Here is a 12438-nt window from a genome sequence, read left to right on the forward strand (position 1 = left end):
CCTTAGCCTTTTTATATTAAGTATAGAAAATAATATTATTAACGTTAATAATTAAATTTAAATTAATTAAGAATTAATTTTAAAGATATCTTAAAAAGGGCTATATTAAGTTTACCTTTTTATTAACTAATTATGCTAATAAAGTGCTAAGTTATAATATTTTTATAATACTTTAAAATTAATTAAGAATTAATTTTAAAAAATTTTTAAAGCACTTATTAATAGCCATGTAAATTTTATTTTTAAAGTATTTACTACCCTTATTAATTTTACTAAGATCCTTATCTTACTTTACTTTATAATTATTAAAGTAATGCTTATAAAGAAAGCTAGCTAGCATAAAATTTTAAAATTAATTAGGAATTAATTTAATATTATATTTTAAATCTTTATAAACCTCTTTAAAGCATTACTTATTATTTTCTAAATTTATATAATAACAAAAGATTTTGCTATAATAATAATTCTTAATATAAGTAAAATAAATTATATAAGTTAAGCTATAATTCTTAATTTATATTAAATTAATTAAGAATTAATATAGAAATAAAATAATTTATTTTTTAAAGATTATTTATAATAACTTTAAGTTAAAAGGGCTTAATATTAAAAAGGTACTTTTTAAAATTAATATAGCGGTTATAATTTAACTATTAATAGCAAAACTAATTAAAAATTGATTTTATTATAATATAAAATTAATATATAAGTACTTATGCTTTTTTTTTAAAGAGTTGCAATATTATACTATGGCGTTATGGCAATTACTTTAGCAATAGCTTAGTTAAGGGGGTGCTAAGAAGGGATATAAATAAGGTATGAAATTAATTTAATAATAAAAAATTTTTGCTTATATAATATAAAAAAAAATAAAGCTAATAATGCTCCTTATTTATATGCTTTTCTTATAATATTATGAAATTTAACCACTATTTTTAAACCAATATTATTTTAATTTAGAACTAATTTCACTATAACCCGTAATTAATTATATCTATCTATATACTTTATTAATCCTCTTGTTATACCTTATTATATCCCTGTTTATTTTTTATGCGCTGAGATATCAGGCCCACTTTTGCACTTTTGTCAGCCGGACTGGTAACCCGGCACAGGGCCAAGACCCGCTAGGTACCTATATGTACACTAGTAAGAGGCAACATTTTCCCGCCCAGTCCTCGTGCCCCATTTCCCAGGGTGCAAGCCAGCCAGCAAATTATAACAAGGGAAACTTTCCTCGACAGAGCTAGAGCGAGATGTGCGCGAGCGAGATGATGGGGCCGCAGGAGGTATGCACATGTGCATGTGCACATGCTCGTCCTTGTGTGTGTGTGTGTTTGTGCACAGTGGGAAATTACTCGGAGCACCAACATGGCAGCGCTAGTAAGCCAACCAAGCCAACACATGCAGACGCGAGATGCAGGTGTTGGCAGAAGCCACAGCCATGGCTGACTATTAGGTCGCTGTGCCGTATTTATTAAGAGGCCATAACGCCGGCCCCATTGACTGTCAGGTCAGGTCGTGTCATACAGGGTCGCAGGGATCATCAATTGCCAGCTGGAGCGCGCCGTGCAGGTACTCGAGACTCATGGTTACATGTAGAGGCGGCGAGCAAGACCAGCCTGCAGATGTAGACACCGGCGTTGACAGATCATACTGCCAGATAGGTGAGGTTTATTCGCGGTGGGTAAAACCAAACAAGTAGGCTATCCTATCGGGGGCGGTTACACTGCAAGGATGTGAGGGTCGAAGTTACACACGTACCCTGGGTGTTTGTAATCCCAGTGCCGTGGGTGGGAAACCGTCTGTCACTTCCTAATAAAGTGGACATTGGACGTGCGGACATTTGACATGAACATTGGGCGTTGGGACCAACCAACCGGTCCCGAACGACGGCCGGAGTCCGCACCCGAGAGAGTCTTAGGACCAATTGCCAAGTCGGACCGTTGGTTGGAAGGATTAGAGAGGGACACAATCAGAGAAGAAGGAAAAGCGGAAGCCGGGTCGAGCAGCCAGGAAGCAATGGCCAGATCTGGAGTAGCAGAACAATTGAGCGAACCAACTGTACAGTGTCAGATTGTGACTAACAGGGGTGGCTGTTATTTATGATACGATCATAGTCCTCGGTGCTCACAAAATTCTTTTTTTAGCGGGCCGTATCACCCGCTTTCCCATTAATCTTACTTAGCGCGTGCATATAAAAGACGGATCCCATAAGTAAACGTTCCTACCCACCCAAACTAGGTCAATGCCTTTCTTAGATTCCTTATTGTCCCGCCTCCATCCCTGCGACCGCTGGCCCCCTGTTTTGGCTCGTAGATTGATGCATACAGTACATTAGGACGGGAAAAGGAGGGAACTTCCCACATGGGCCTTAGCATTAAGCTGCCCAGCTATAGCAGACGTCTTAAGGTGAAAAGTGAGTGCCCTCCCTTGGTCGTGACCGCCCTTAGGCAACACCGGTTCCACTTTCCTTTCTCCAATTCACACACCCACACCCACACACTCTTGCTGCAAGAGTCACCGAGCTTTTGGGTCATACTTGCTGCTTCACATTCATCCATGACTGGTCTTGATCGAAGTGCAGGAGCTGGAAAAGGTGCAACTGCAGCTGGAAAGTGAAGCAGGAGGTCATACACGGACATCCCTGTAAAATCTTTCTTTTCTGTCTGGTCAACCTGCTTATAAACACGACAAAGTCATTGGGATACAACACCTGAGGAGGGACTCGGAGAGGAGGAGCAAGCTTCGCTTTCAGCCTTGACAATAATGAGATTGTACTGACGGCAGGGTCAGGTCCTCAGTACCAGAAGCGAGATCAAATGTCCGGAGCAGCAGAGACTTGTTCGCATAACTGTCTGCCCTGTTGACGCAAAGATGGATCCTAAACGGGTCAACGAGTTTCTCCCGCCGGCGTCGTCGGCCACGGCGTCGCCAGCAGATCGGATGGACACGACGGCAAATCCGATGGAGGACGATTTTGATGTAGCGCAGTACCGCGCATTGAAGAAGGACAAGCAGGAGGAACAGAAGCGCCTCGACCACGAGCACGACCACCGCCACCGGCAGCTTGAGGAGCAGGTCCATCTGGAGAACAATCGCCTATACTCACAGTTGCAGCAGAGGGTCAACGAGAGTATACAGCGGGCCTTTATAGATCTTCAGCCAGCTATCGCCACCACGATCAACAACCAAGTCAGCCTTCGACTGGAGCAGCAACGCTTACGTGACGAGCATGCGGCGAGCAAGACCACCATCGAGCAGCGTTACCATAATAAGATCACGAGCCTTATGGCGATGCCGTCCGCCGCTCGCAGTGCAATTCCAAGGGTGAACAGTAACAGTAACACGCCGTCGCATCCCCAGCCTAATCCTATTCGAGTCAGTCAAAGCCTATGGTTCTTCCTGTCTACATATGCACAAACTTCTAGGTCTTAGTATCACTAACACCATACCTAGGTACAGATGGCGAACACGGGGCAGGGGACTCCTGTAACGCCAGCCTTTGCGAATACTTCACCTGCGCACCAGTCGGTGAATACTCCCACGCCGGCTTCGCGTGGGCCAGCGCCTCAGGATGCTACTCGTTCGGAGCCAATGGCTCATCAGGCGCAGCAGCGCATGCCTCCTCGCGCTGAGGTGCCTCCGCATCACCATCAACAGCCGGTTGCGCCCCAGCGCATCCTTCCTTCTGAGCCCTTGACTCGGCAGCCTGTGGGCCCTCAGCGGATGCCTCTCCCGGAGTCTATGGCACAGCAGCCCGTAATTCAGCAGCGCATGCCTGCGGAGCCGGTGCACCAGCGCCCTCTGCCGCACCATCACGTGCCCGCCGAGCATCATCCCCATGAGCCGCCTCGTCACCAACTGCCAAGCGTGGCCCAGCCTCTGGCCAGCGATACCAAACTGCCCGAGGGTCCGCTGCGACAGGACGTCCCGCCGCTTCCGAGTTCCAACCCCGTCCTGACAAGTCGTGCCTCCCAAGGCGCGACACCGACCCCACGACAAGATGTGAAAAGGAAGGCCGCTGACTCGCCAGCCACCGAAGCCGCGACCAGCGCCATGAAGCGGCCGCGCACCAGGGACAGGCCGTTCGAGCAAGGGCAGGATGGCCCGTCGCCGCTCAAGCGAAGCCCTCGCGCCCACCGGCCGCCACCGGCGCCGGTGGTGGGCATGGAGAAGCGGGTCCAGCGCACCATCAGCTTCGCGGAGGTCTACCAGGACGGCAAGGCGCAGTTCAAGCACCAGATCTTCGAGTACAAGACCGGCTCGGGCAACTGGTACATCGTCAAGTGCGACGAGCACGGCGTGCACTTCAAGTTTGGCAACCCGGTCCACGGCGCGGCCAAGCACGTGCACAGCCCTCAGCATGACATGCAGCCCAAGACGCACGACCTGGCCATCGAGATCTGCGGCTACCTCGTGACCGACTGCAACGCCGAGCTTGCGAAGCTCAACAACGACGAGTACCAGCGCGCGGTGGCCGAGGATGGCTACGAGCCGTACAACCGGAATCTCCTCACCAAGGAGGGGAGGCAGCGTACGGACAACCACAAGAAGCAGCCCAAGACCGAGCGGGAAGGAGGTGAGATCCACGTCAATGGCGATCTCACCTCTTCCAAGCCGCACAAGGTGCGGGAGCAGAAGCCGGCGGCAAGCATCACCGTGCCTAAGGACTGTCATTTCTACCAAGGGCTGTGGCAGTCGAACAAGAAATGGTACTCGCTGGTCGTTCTGCCCATACGACCGGACGGGAGCTTGCGGGAGGTTGGCCTGAAGGAGAGGTTCCAGGAGCTGCCACTGATGCAGACCGTGCCGAAGTGCTACCGCGTCGACAGGGTCAGCCTGCAGATCAAGGGGTGGCAGCCTGCGTACGAGGACGGCGAGGCAAAGGCCAAGAAGCGTGAATACCCCGTCATGTTCTTCGACAGGACGCCCTGGTCGCTGGGCTGGCTGCCCGCCCAGAAGCTTCAGGAGCTCGACCTGGACAACCCACCCGAGAATGTAGATATCAGCGGCCTGAGGAAGGCTCGGGAGTGGTTCGCGGTGAAGATGAACAACCGTGCCAGCTGGGACGAGCTGAAGCGACTTGGACCTGGCGAGCCCCTTTCGGCAACTCCGGAGGGCGAGGCAGACTGGATTGGTAGGTTTTCCCACGACTGACTGCTTGGAAGTGGAGCGAGCGCTGACTTGAATCCACTTCACGTAGGTGACCAAGGGCTGTCTCTGCGGTCTGCAGACAAGCCTGACGATAAGAGTCCGACCTTTTTCGACAAGCAGTTCGGGAAGAGCCCCGGTCGCCGCGATTCACCCGGCAGCGGCGATGACTCTGACAGCGAGGAGGAAGAAGACCCGATGAAGATGGACATTGGGCCAATTCCAGACCCCGGGGCCGGAGACTCTAACTGGGTAGAAGGCGGCTCGGGCTCGGATACCCACGAATCGGATGTCGAGATGGAGGACGACACGCCCGTCAAGAAGAGCGACGAAGACTCTCCGAAGATTGCTTCCGTCGAGACCGCCGTCGCACGGACTGGTGAGACCAAGCCGTCGGAGGAACCCACCAATGGACATCCGGACCAGGCTGGTTTATCCAACATCCTCTCGGAACACGAGCGGGTGAGGAAGAGCGCGCAGACGGCACAGGCAAAAGCAGCAGCGGCCGTCAGGGAGGCCGCCAGCCGCAGCAGGGCGGCGTCGGAGGTGGCCGACGAGGGTCCCAAGCCCTCTGCCCCAACGGAGACGAAGCCTACCGCCCCAGCGCGGGCAGACACCGACGCAGCAGTCCCAAGGCCGCAGCGCCCAGCCCTGGCAGACCACCAGCGCTCGAGGTCGGACGGCACGTTCCCGGAGTCGCAGCAGACGGGGCTCGCGGCGCCGGGCATGGGCAAGCTGGGCGATGGGGGAGGGCGCAAGCACTCGAACCTGCAGAACATCCTCAACCCGGCGGGCATGCGCTCCGACGCGGCGCCGGCCACCGAGAACGGCATCGACAGCTACAAGCGGTTCGACGCGCTCATGGCGCAGATGAGCGGCGGCGGCGGCGACACGGCGCCCCTGAGGCCGGCGTCGGTGCCGGTGCAGACCAACGGCCACGGCCACCACTTCCAGCCGCCGGCCCAGCAGCATGCGAAGCAGATGGAGGCCGCGCTGCCGCAGCACTCGCCGTCGCTCTCGCACATCCTCTCGCCGCCGATGCAGTCGCCCATGATGGGCCCGCCGCGCAGCGCGTCCACGACGCCCGTGCCTGATGGGTCGGGGCGCAGCACGCCGACCATCATGATCCCCGGCAACAACGCGGACCGCTGGCAGGCGGTGCGGACGTCGTCCTTTGGGCCGGCGCCGCACACCCCCCGGGCGTCCTTCACGCAGCAGCAGGGCCACGACGGCCAGAAACCACCGCCGGCGCCCCAGCAGCAGCAGCCCGCAGCAGCTCCTTCCTCCTCCACGCCGACCGCGCGGGCCGAGACGCCCGGGGCCGGCCCGGACAGGAAGGAGATCTTCGACGTGAGCCAGTTCCGCGACTCCGGGCGCGGGGTGCGGTGGTCGCGGAGCAGCAGCCCGACGGCGGGGTACCTGCGGCTGGCGACGGACCCGGTGCGCGGGGTGGCCGAGCCGCTGGAGACGTCCGCCGCGGAAGCCGCCGCCGCGGTGCCGTCGGCGGGGATCGAGCCGGCGAAAGTGTCGCGGATCGAGCTCGAGACGGAGCGCGACCGGCAGTGGGTGCAGCTGGTGCTCAAGGACCGCAGCGAGCAGGCGGTCGCGTTCGAGACCAACTCGGCGAGCGGGAGGCTGCTCAACGCCAAGATCCAGGGGAGGAGGTTCGTCAGCTGGGTTAGGAAGTGGAACCCCGAGGCGGAGGTGGGCAGTAGTGGGTAGGTCGTTCTCAACAACTGCCTGTGCGGTGTTTACTCCTTTTTCTCCCCTTGGAAGGGGGGAGCGGGGGTGGTTTTAACGTATTTGATGGACAACAGACAGGCTAACGGGTCTTCTCTTTTCTTCTCTTTCGTGTAGGGAAGGATCTAGTCGACGTTCCAGCGCGGTGACGGACGACCGCCGGTCTACCACGGCCGAGGCACAGTGAGAGAGGATTTACTCCCTGTTCGGACTCTTTTCTCTCTTCTCGGATTTCTCTTTTTTGCACGGGCGGATTGTTTAGATTGCGGTGTTTTTTTTACTCACTTGCGAGGGATATTTTGCCCCTCTTTTTTCAACACGGGGACTGCTAATGGGCTTGAAAAATGTGTTTTCCTTGGTGGTTTTATTCCTCATGGGCTCATCCTCACGGACTCAACATTACGGACAGACAGCCTGTCTCTTGCATTGCTTTTCTTGTTTCTGTGGACGGAAGGAACTACGTATCTCATTCGTTCTGAGCGTGAAGGAGGGTTGAAGTTAATAAGAAGGGCCGAACAGAGCCGCTAGGTACATAATTGTGGTGGTGGTGGAAGTGGTGAATATGGCAAAGGCTGGGCATGGCATGGCATGGCATGGAACTTTTTTTGTAAGGGGGAGGCATTCGATCGATACCCACTGCTGGATTTGACTGACTGGCTGATTGACTTACGGGCGTTTGCTTTTCTGCCTGAGAATAAAAAGCTCGATGAATTTCTACTTCTTGATTGTTCCCTCAAAACTTTCGGGTGATTCGTGAGGATGCAGACAGTCTGATCATGAGCGGTGCCGTACATGGCCCGCTGGGGTCATGTCGTCCGGGATAATCTCATGGTGAAAGCCTTTATGCTAGCCCTGCCTGGGGATAGGAAGACCTACCTGAATGCATTCTAGGATCAACTTGCGTGTACTAAAAGGGGTAACCTGCTGTGCGATGACTTCCTGTGACATAACTTCTTGTGGGATACCCGCGTGAGGCATAACCACCTATATGACAGCCTCATATGGGACAACCCCGCGGCTGATAGAGCATCTGCCAGAGGGTCGGCTGGTGTTGTGCAAAGCTTGTACTGTACTGCATGATGCTGATTAGGACCGTGGTTCTCTGTGCATCTCGGACTGTGTGCCAAACATGCCACGAAGTGGATATCTCATGGTGGGCTGCTGCTGCCCCTGGTCCGGCGTGGGTGGTGGATGCTACGCTGCGCTGCTAAGTTGGGCGGAAGAGGAAGCTGGAATTTGCATGTGATGGTGCCCAGGATGGAGAATTCGGACCAAGGAGACCAAGGATCTGCTCACGGCTCACGGCTGGCGGGCTCACGTGGCCACCGTTTGCGCTTGTGCGCCTGTGGCTGGCGGCCGGAATGGCCGACGGTGGACGAAATGCGATGTCGTTCAGGCTCGCTTGTAATACTCATCATTCTCACCTCTTTTCTCACAATACCCTGCATTCTCCATTTCACAACTATACCTTCCCCGACATTGCACACGATCGCTGCTGCTGTCGCTGGCCTGCGCAACCGATGACGTCGTAGCCCACAGTTTCCCGTTCAGGCACCGGCAGAGACGGAACGGAGCAGACTGGCCAGACTGGTAGGCTGCAGTGGAGGGAAAGAGCGGTGTTTGAAGGGCAAGCAAGCAACCAGGCAAGCAGGCTGTGCTGGGCGGTGGATCTGGCAGGTGCTACGTGCAGCTGTGCTTGCCGCGCAGGAGGGGCAACGGACAAGGGGAGCCACAACTGACTTTAGATGGCTGCGATCGTGAGTGCATATTGATTGTCTTTTTCCGCTTCCATCTCTCTTTCCGTCACATCTGCGATAGTATCAACGCCTCCCTTCTGCATCGAATGTCGGGGGCAGGTGCAGGCGCCTGGATCTGCGGCCGCTCATGCCACCAGCTCGCCTGGTCTTGGCGCCCGCCAGTGTGACCAGTGGGCAAGTGCAGGCAGGCACCTGGGAGCTTCCTCCCCGGAGCCGCACCATGGCCGTCGGAGGTCGTTGAGCTTGCAGGTGGCAACGTCACTCGCTGTTTGCTATTGACGCTGCTGTTCATGCTCACCCCGACCTCCTCTGGTCTACTCTGATGACCTTCCTCTACAATCTCGACTGCCTACGCATACTGCACCTACCCAGCGACAACATATTCTTCCCTGCCTGCTTGTCATCCAGCGCATCCGGTCTCAGCTCCTCCAAGGCATCCGTCCGTCATGCGCCCGTTTCCCCGATCCTGCCCAAGCGCATGAGCTTGTCAGCGCCTCATTTGGAGCCCAACGATCCTCTCTTTCGTTTAAATAACATAACCGCCACCCGGCGCTTCCAATCCGCGGGCACACCACCCGGGCTAACAACCAGCTCTCTTCCGTCCGGCGCAGGAAATCCCCTGGCTAACCCACATGTCCACCCCTCGTCGCCAACGAGGCGACACCCTCGACAGCTCCTCCTCCACCCACTCGCCAAATCGCAACGATGACGGCCCGGCCTCCTACCTAGGCGCCGCCGCCGCCGAACCCAAGCCGACCTACGCCTCCTTCTCTCCAGCGACCCTGTCGTCATCCCAACCCGTCTCAGCCGCCAAGCGACTGTCCACCATCCTCGTCCACCAGAAGTCCCCGCTGCTCCTGGCCACACCTCCCCAGGTCACCCGCGCCCTCGCATACAGCCACCCCTTCCTGCTGCCCTTGAACAAGCTCACCGGGCTGCTCAGCTGGACGACGGCCGATCCGTGGGAGAGCTTCCTGTTGGTCGCTGTCTTCTGGGCCACAGTGCTGTACGGAGATGTCGCAGTGCGCTTCGCAGGGCCGGTGGTGCTGGTCCTCATTGTAATACTCGGCATGTATGGAAGGCGGTTCAGCCCTCTGAGTAGCAGTGGCTGGAACGAGGACGGCGGTGCGGGAGGTGGGAATGCTCCCAAAACTTCGAAGGGCAAGGGGAAGAAGGCACCGGCTGAGAACTCGGGTCCGGCAGCTGCAAATGCGGCCGCGGGAACCGGGGGAGGACACCATACGAGGGCCGGGTCGGAGGCCACAAACACAAAACATCAAAAGACGCTCGACGAGATCGTGGAAACACTAAAGGAGCTGACTGCGAGGTGTAATATCCTCATGGAGCCCCTGTTGGAATTGACCGATTTCCTCAGCACCCAGCGCACGGCGACCAGTGCCACCACGAGGCCCGCCTTGACGACGCTGTTCATACGGATATTGATGTGCACTCCCTTTTGGGTCGCCTTAACCTTTCCTCCGTTTCGGATCATTTCCACGCGGAGGGTCATCCTCGTTTTTGGAACCATAATACTCACATGGCATGCCAGAGTGGTCAAGGCGGGGAGAACAATACTGTGGCGCAGCGCCAGCGTGAGGAAGTTCGCGGCACTCATTACGGGCCTGGATATTGCTGTGCCGGAGAAAGCCAACAAGGACAAGAACAAGGGGAACGAGCACCCTACGTTCGAAAAGGAGCCGTCTAAATCCAAGGGCGTATCGTCAAATGCCAGAGCTCAAGCACAATCCGAGCTAACCAAGGCCATACGCCGAGCCCGTGGGGCAACGGACGCCGGCGTCAGGTTCACCTTTATCATATACGAGAACCAGCGCCGGTGGGTTGGGCTCGGTTGGACAAACAGTCTGTTCGCGTACGAGAGGGCAGCCTGGACTGACGAGCACAATAATCCTGTCCCGCCCAAGGACAAGTTCGAGTTGCCCGGGGTCGACGACGACAGCAGCATGCGGTGGCGGTGGGTCCGCGGAAGCAGGTGGAGGGTGGATGGCGTGTCGGACGAGGCGGCGAATGGTGGGGCATCGGGAGGTGCAGAGGCCGAGTGGAATTACGACGGCGAGGCCGGGAAGAACGGCTGGATATTCTATGACAACAAGGTATATCTCTCATACCAGCTTACATACACTGGACAGCAACTGACTCCTTCGCATAGTGGCAAAACGGTCGACGTGGTCAAGACGGCTGGGGGAGATGGACGCGAAGGCGGAAGTGGTACCGCGACGCGGAGCTGGTGGAGGTGGACAGCGACGAAGAAACCGAACAAGCCAAGGAGCCTCCCCAAGAATCCTCGCCAACACCTACTTTAGAACCACGGCCATCCCTCCCGCCCCGGCCGAAGACACCTACCCTCGCGCCCCCTATCACGACTTTCTCGCCGAACTACGAAACGATGAGCATGCCTGACCTTCATCGGCCCAACGATACTCTCAAAGAGATCAAGGAGGAAGACGTTGAAAGCCCAGGCAGGGATAAGACGGCCTCGGAAAGGGAAAAGGACGACGCGTCGTCTGTGCTGTCGACTTCATCCCGGTCGATGAAGTTAATCCCCTCGCTGCGGCGCCGGGTCACTGATAATACCGCCGCCGCCGCGGCAGCAGGCAGCAAGCAACATAGACGAGACGAAAGCGTCACCAGCAGCCCGCGGTCAGCTGTGGTATCACCATACTCTGTAGGCAGCCGGGCCCGGCGCACTAGTGAAGTGCAGAGCGAGGACGACCAGGCGAGTCTGGGGCCCGGGCTTGGGCTGGAGATCTCCAAGGACCGGCGGGGTGGGTCCTGGGGAATTGGCGATGAGGCTGTAATGGGGCTGGAGTAGACAGCTTCCTACATGAATGGCGTTGTATTCTCAAAAGGGGAAATAATAGCATGCGAGGCGTAATATCAATTTTTTACAAATGAGTAGTCTCTTCTGCATATTCATGGGACGTGAACTTGAATAGGAGAGGGAGTTTTATGTGGTTGGTTGTGTCACATCAGCTAGATAAGTCACTTGTGCTTAAAACAGAGCGATCAGAGGCAACTTTCTCTCCTATTCTTTTATTTTAGCAAGACAAGGTCTGATTAATAAATTTATAACCATGAACAAGACTTCAAGTTGAGAGCATCGACTCTTATGTCGCTCTTGTGGTACTCTTCTGCATGCCATCCCACCTCTCAAAATTCCTCGCATCCAGGTCAAACAAATCAAGCAACCTCCCCACCATCTGATCGAGAATATCATCAATAGACGCCGGCTTCGTGTAGAACGCCACCACCGGCGGCGCAACAATAGCCCCGGCCCTCGTGACCTCCATCATGTTCCTCAGGTGGATCTCGCTGAACGGCGTCTCCCGCACGGACAGGACCAGCCTCTTGCGCTCCTTGAGGCACACGTCCGCGGCCCTCGTGACCAGGTCGTCGCATATGCCCGCGTTGATGGCGGCCAGGGTCTTTACGGAGCAGGGGACGACGACCATGCCGTCGACGCGGTAGGACCCGCTCGCGATGGGGGCGGCGAGGTCGTGGGAGCTGTAGGCGTGGTCGGCGAGGGCCTTTACGGCCGCGGGCGTGTAGTCCGTCTCGTACTTTATCGTCTCGGCGGCCCACTTGCTTATGATTATGTGCGTCTCGACGTTGAGGCGGCGGAGGGTCTGGAGCAGGCGGATGCCGATCTGGGCGCCTGTTGCGCCTGTTATGGCGACGATTATCTTTTTGCGGGGGGTTGTTTCTTTCATTGTGGTTGTGGTGGTATGAGATGGTGAGATTGGAAAAGCGTAATGAGTTGGCGATAGAG

General features: G+C 55.2%; 3 protein-coding genes across 3 annotated transcripts; 2 read left to right on the top strand and 1 right to left on the bottom strand.

Moving 5' to 3' along the window:
* Positions 1-2877: 2877 nt before the first annotated feature.
* INS49_009484 (uncharacterized protein) lies at positions 2878-6876 on the top strand (the record flags this gene model as incomplete). The annotated part of the gene is made up of 3 exons (XM_043170215.1): positions 2878-3381; positions 3466-5140; positions 5237-6876. The coding sequence occupies 3 exons, from the start codon at positions 2878-2880 to the stop codon at positions 6874-6876; spliced, it is 3819 nt and encodes a 1272-aa protein (XP_043024780.1).
* Positions 6877-9283: 2407 nt separating this feature from the next.
* Positions 9284-11481, top strand: INS49_009485 (uncharacterized protein; the record flags this gene model as incomplete). The annotated part of the gene is made up of 2 exons (XM_043170216.1): positions 9284-10762; positions 10819-11481. 2 exons carry the CDS (start codon positions 9284-9286, stop codon positions 11479-11481), a joined length of 2142 nt encoding a protein of 713 aa, XP_043024781.1.
* A 295-nt stretch (positions 11482-11776) lies between these two features.
* Positions 11777-12379, bottom strand: INS49_009486 (uncharacterized protein; the record flags this gene model as incomplete). The annotated part of the gene is made up of 1 exon (XM_043170217.1): positions 11777-12379. The coding sequence occupies one exon, from the start codon at positions 12377-12379 to the stop codon at positions 11777-11779; it is 603 nt and encodes a 200-aa protein (XP_043024782.1).
* Positions 12380-12438: the final 59 nt, after the last annotated feature.

The sequence above is a fragment of the Diaporthe citri genome, assembly GCF_014595645.1.
Source record: "Diaporthe citri strain NFHF-8-4 chromosome Unknown scaffold_4, whole genome shotgun sequence".
Classification (NCBI taxonomy): Eukaryota; Fungi; Ascomycota; class Sordariomycetes; order Diaporthales; family Diaporthaceae; genus Diaporthe; species Diaporthe citri.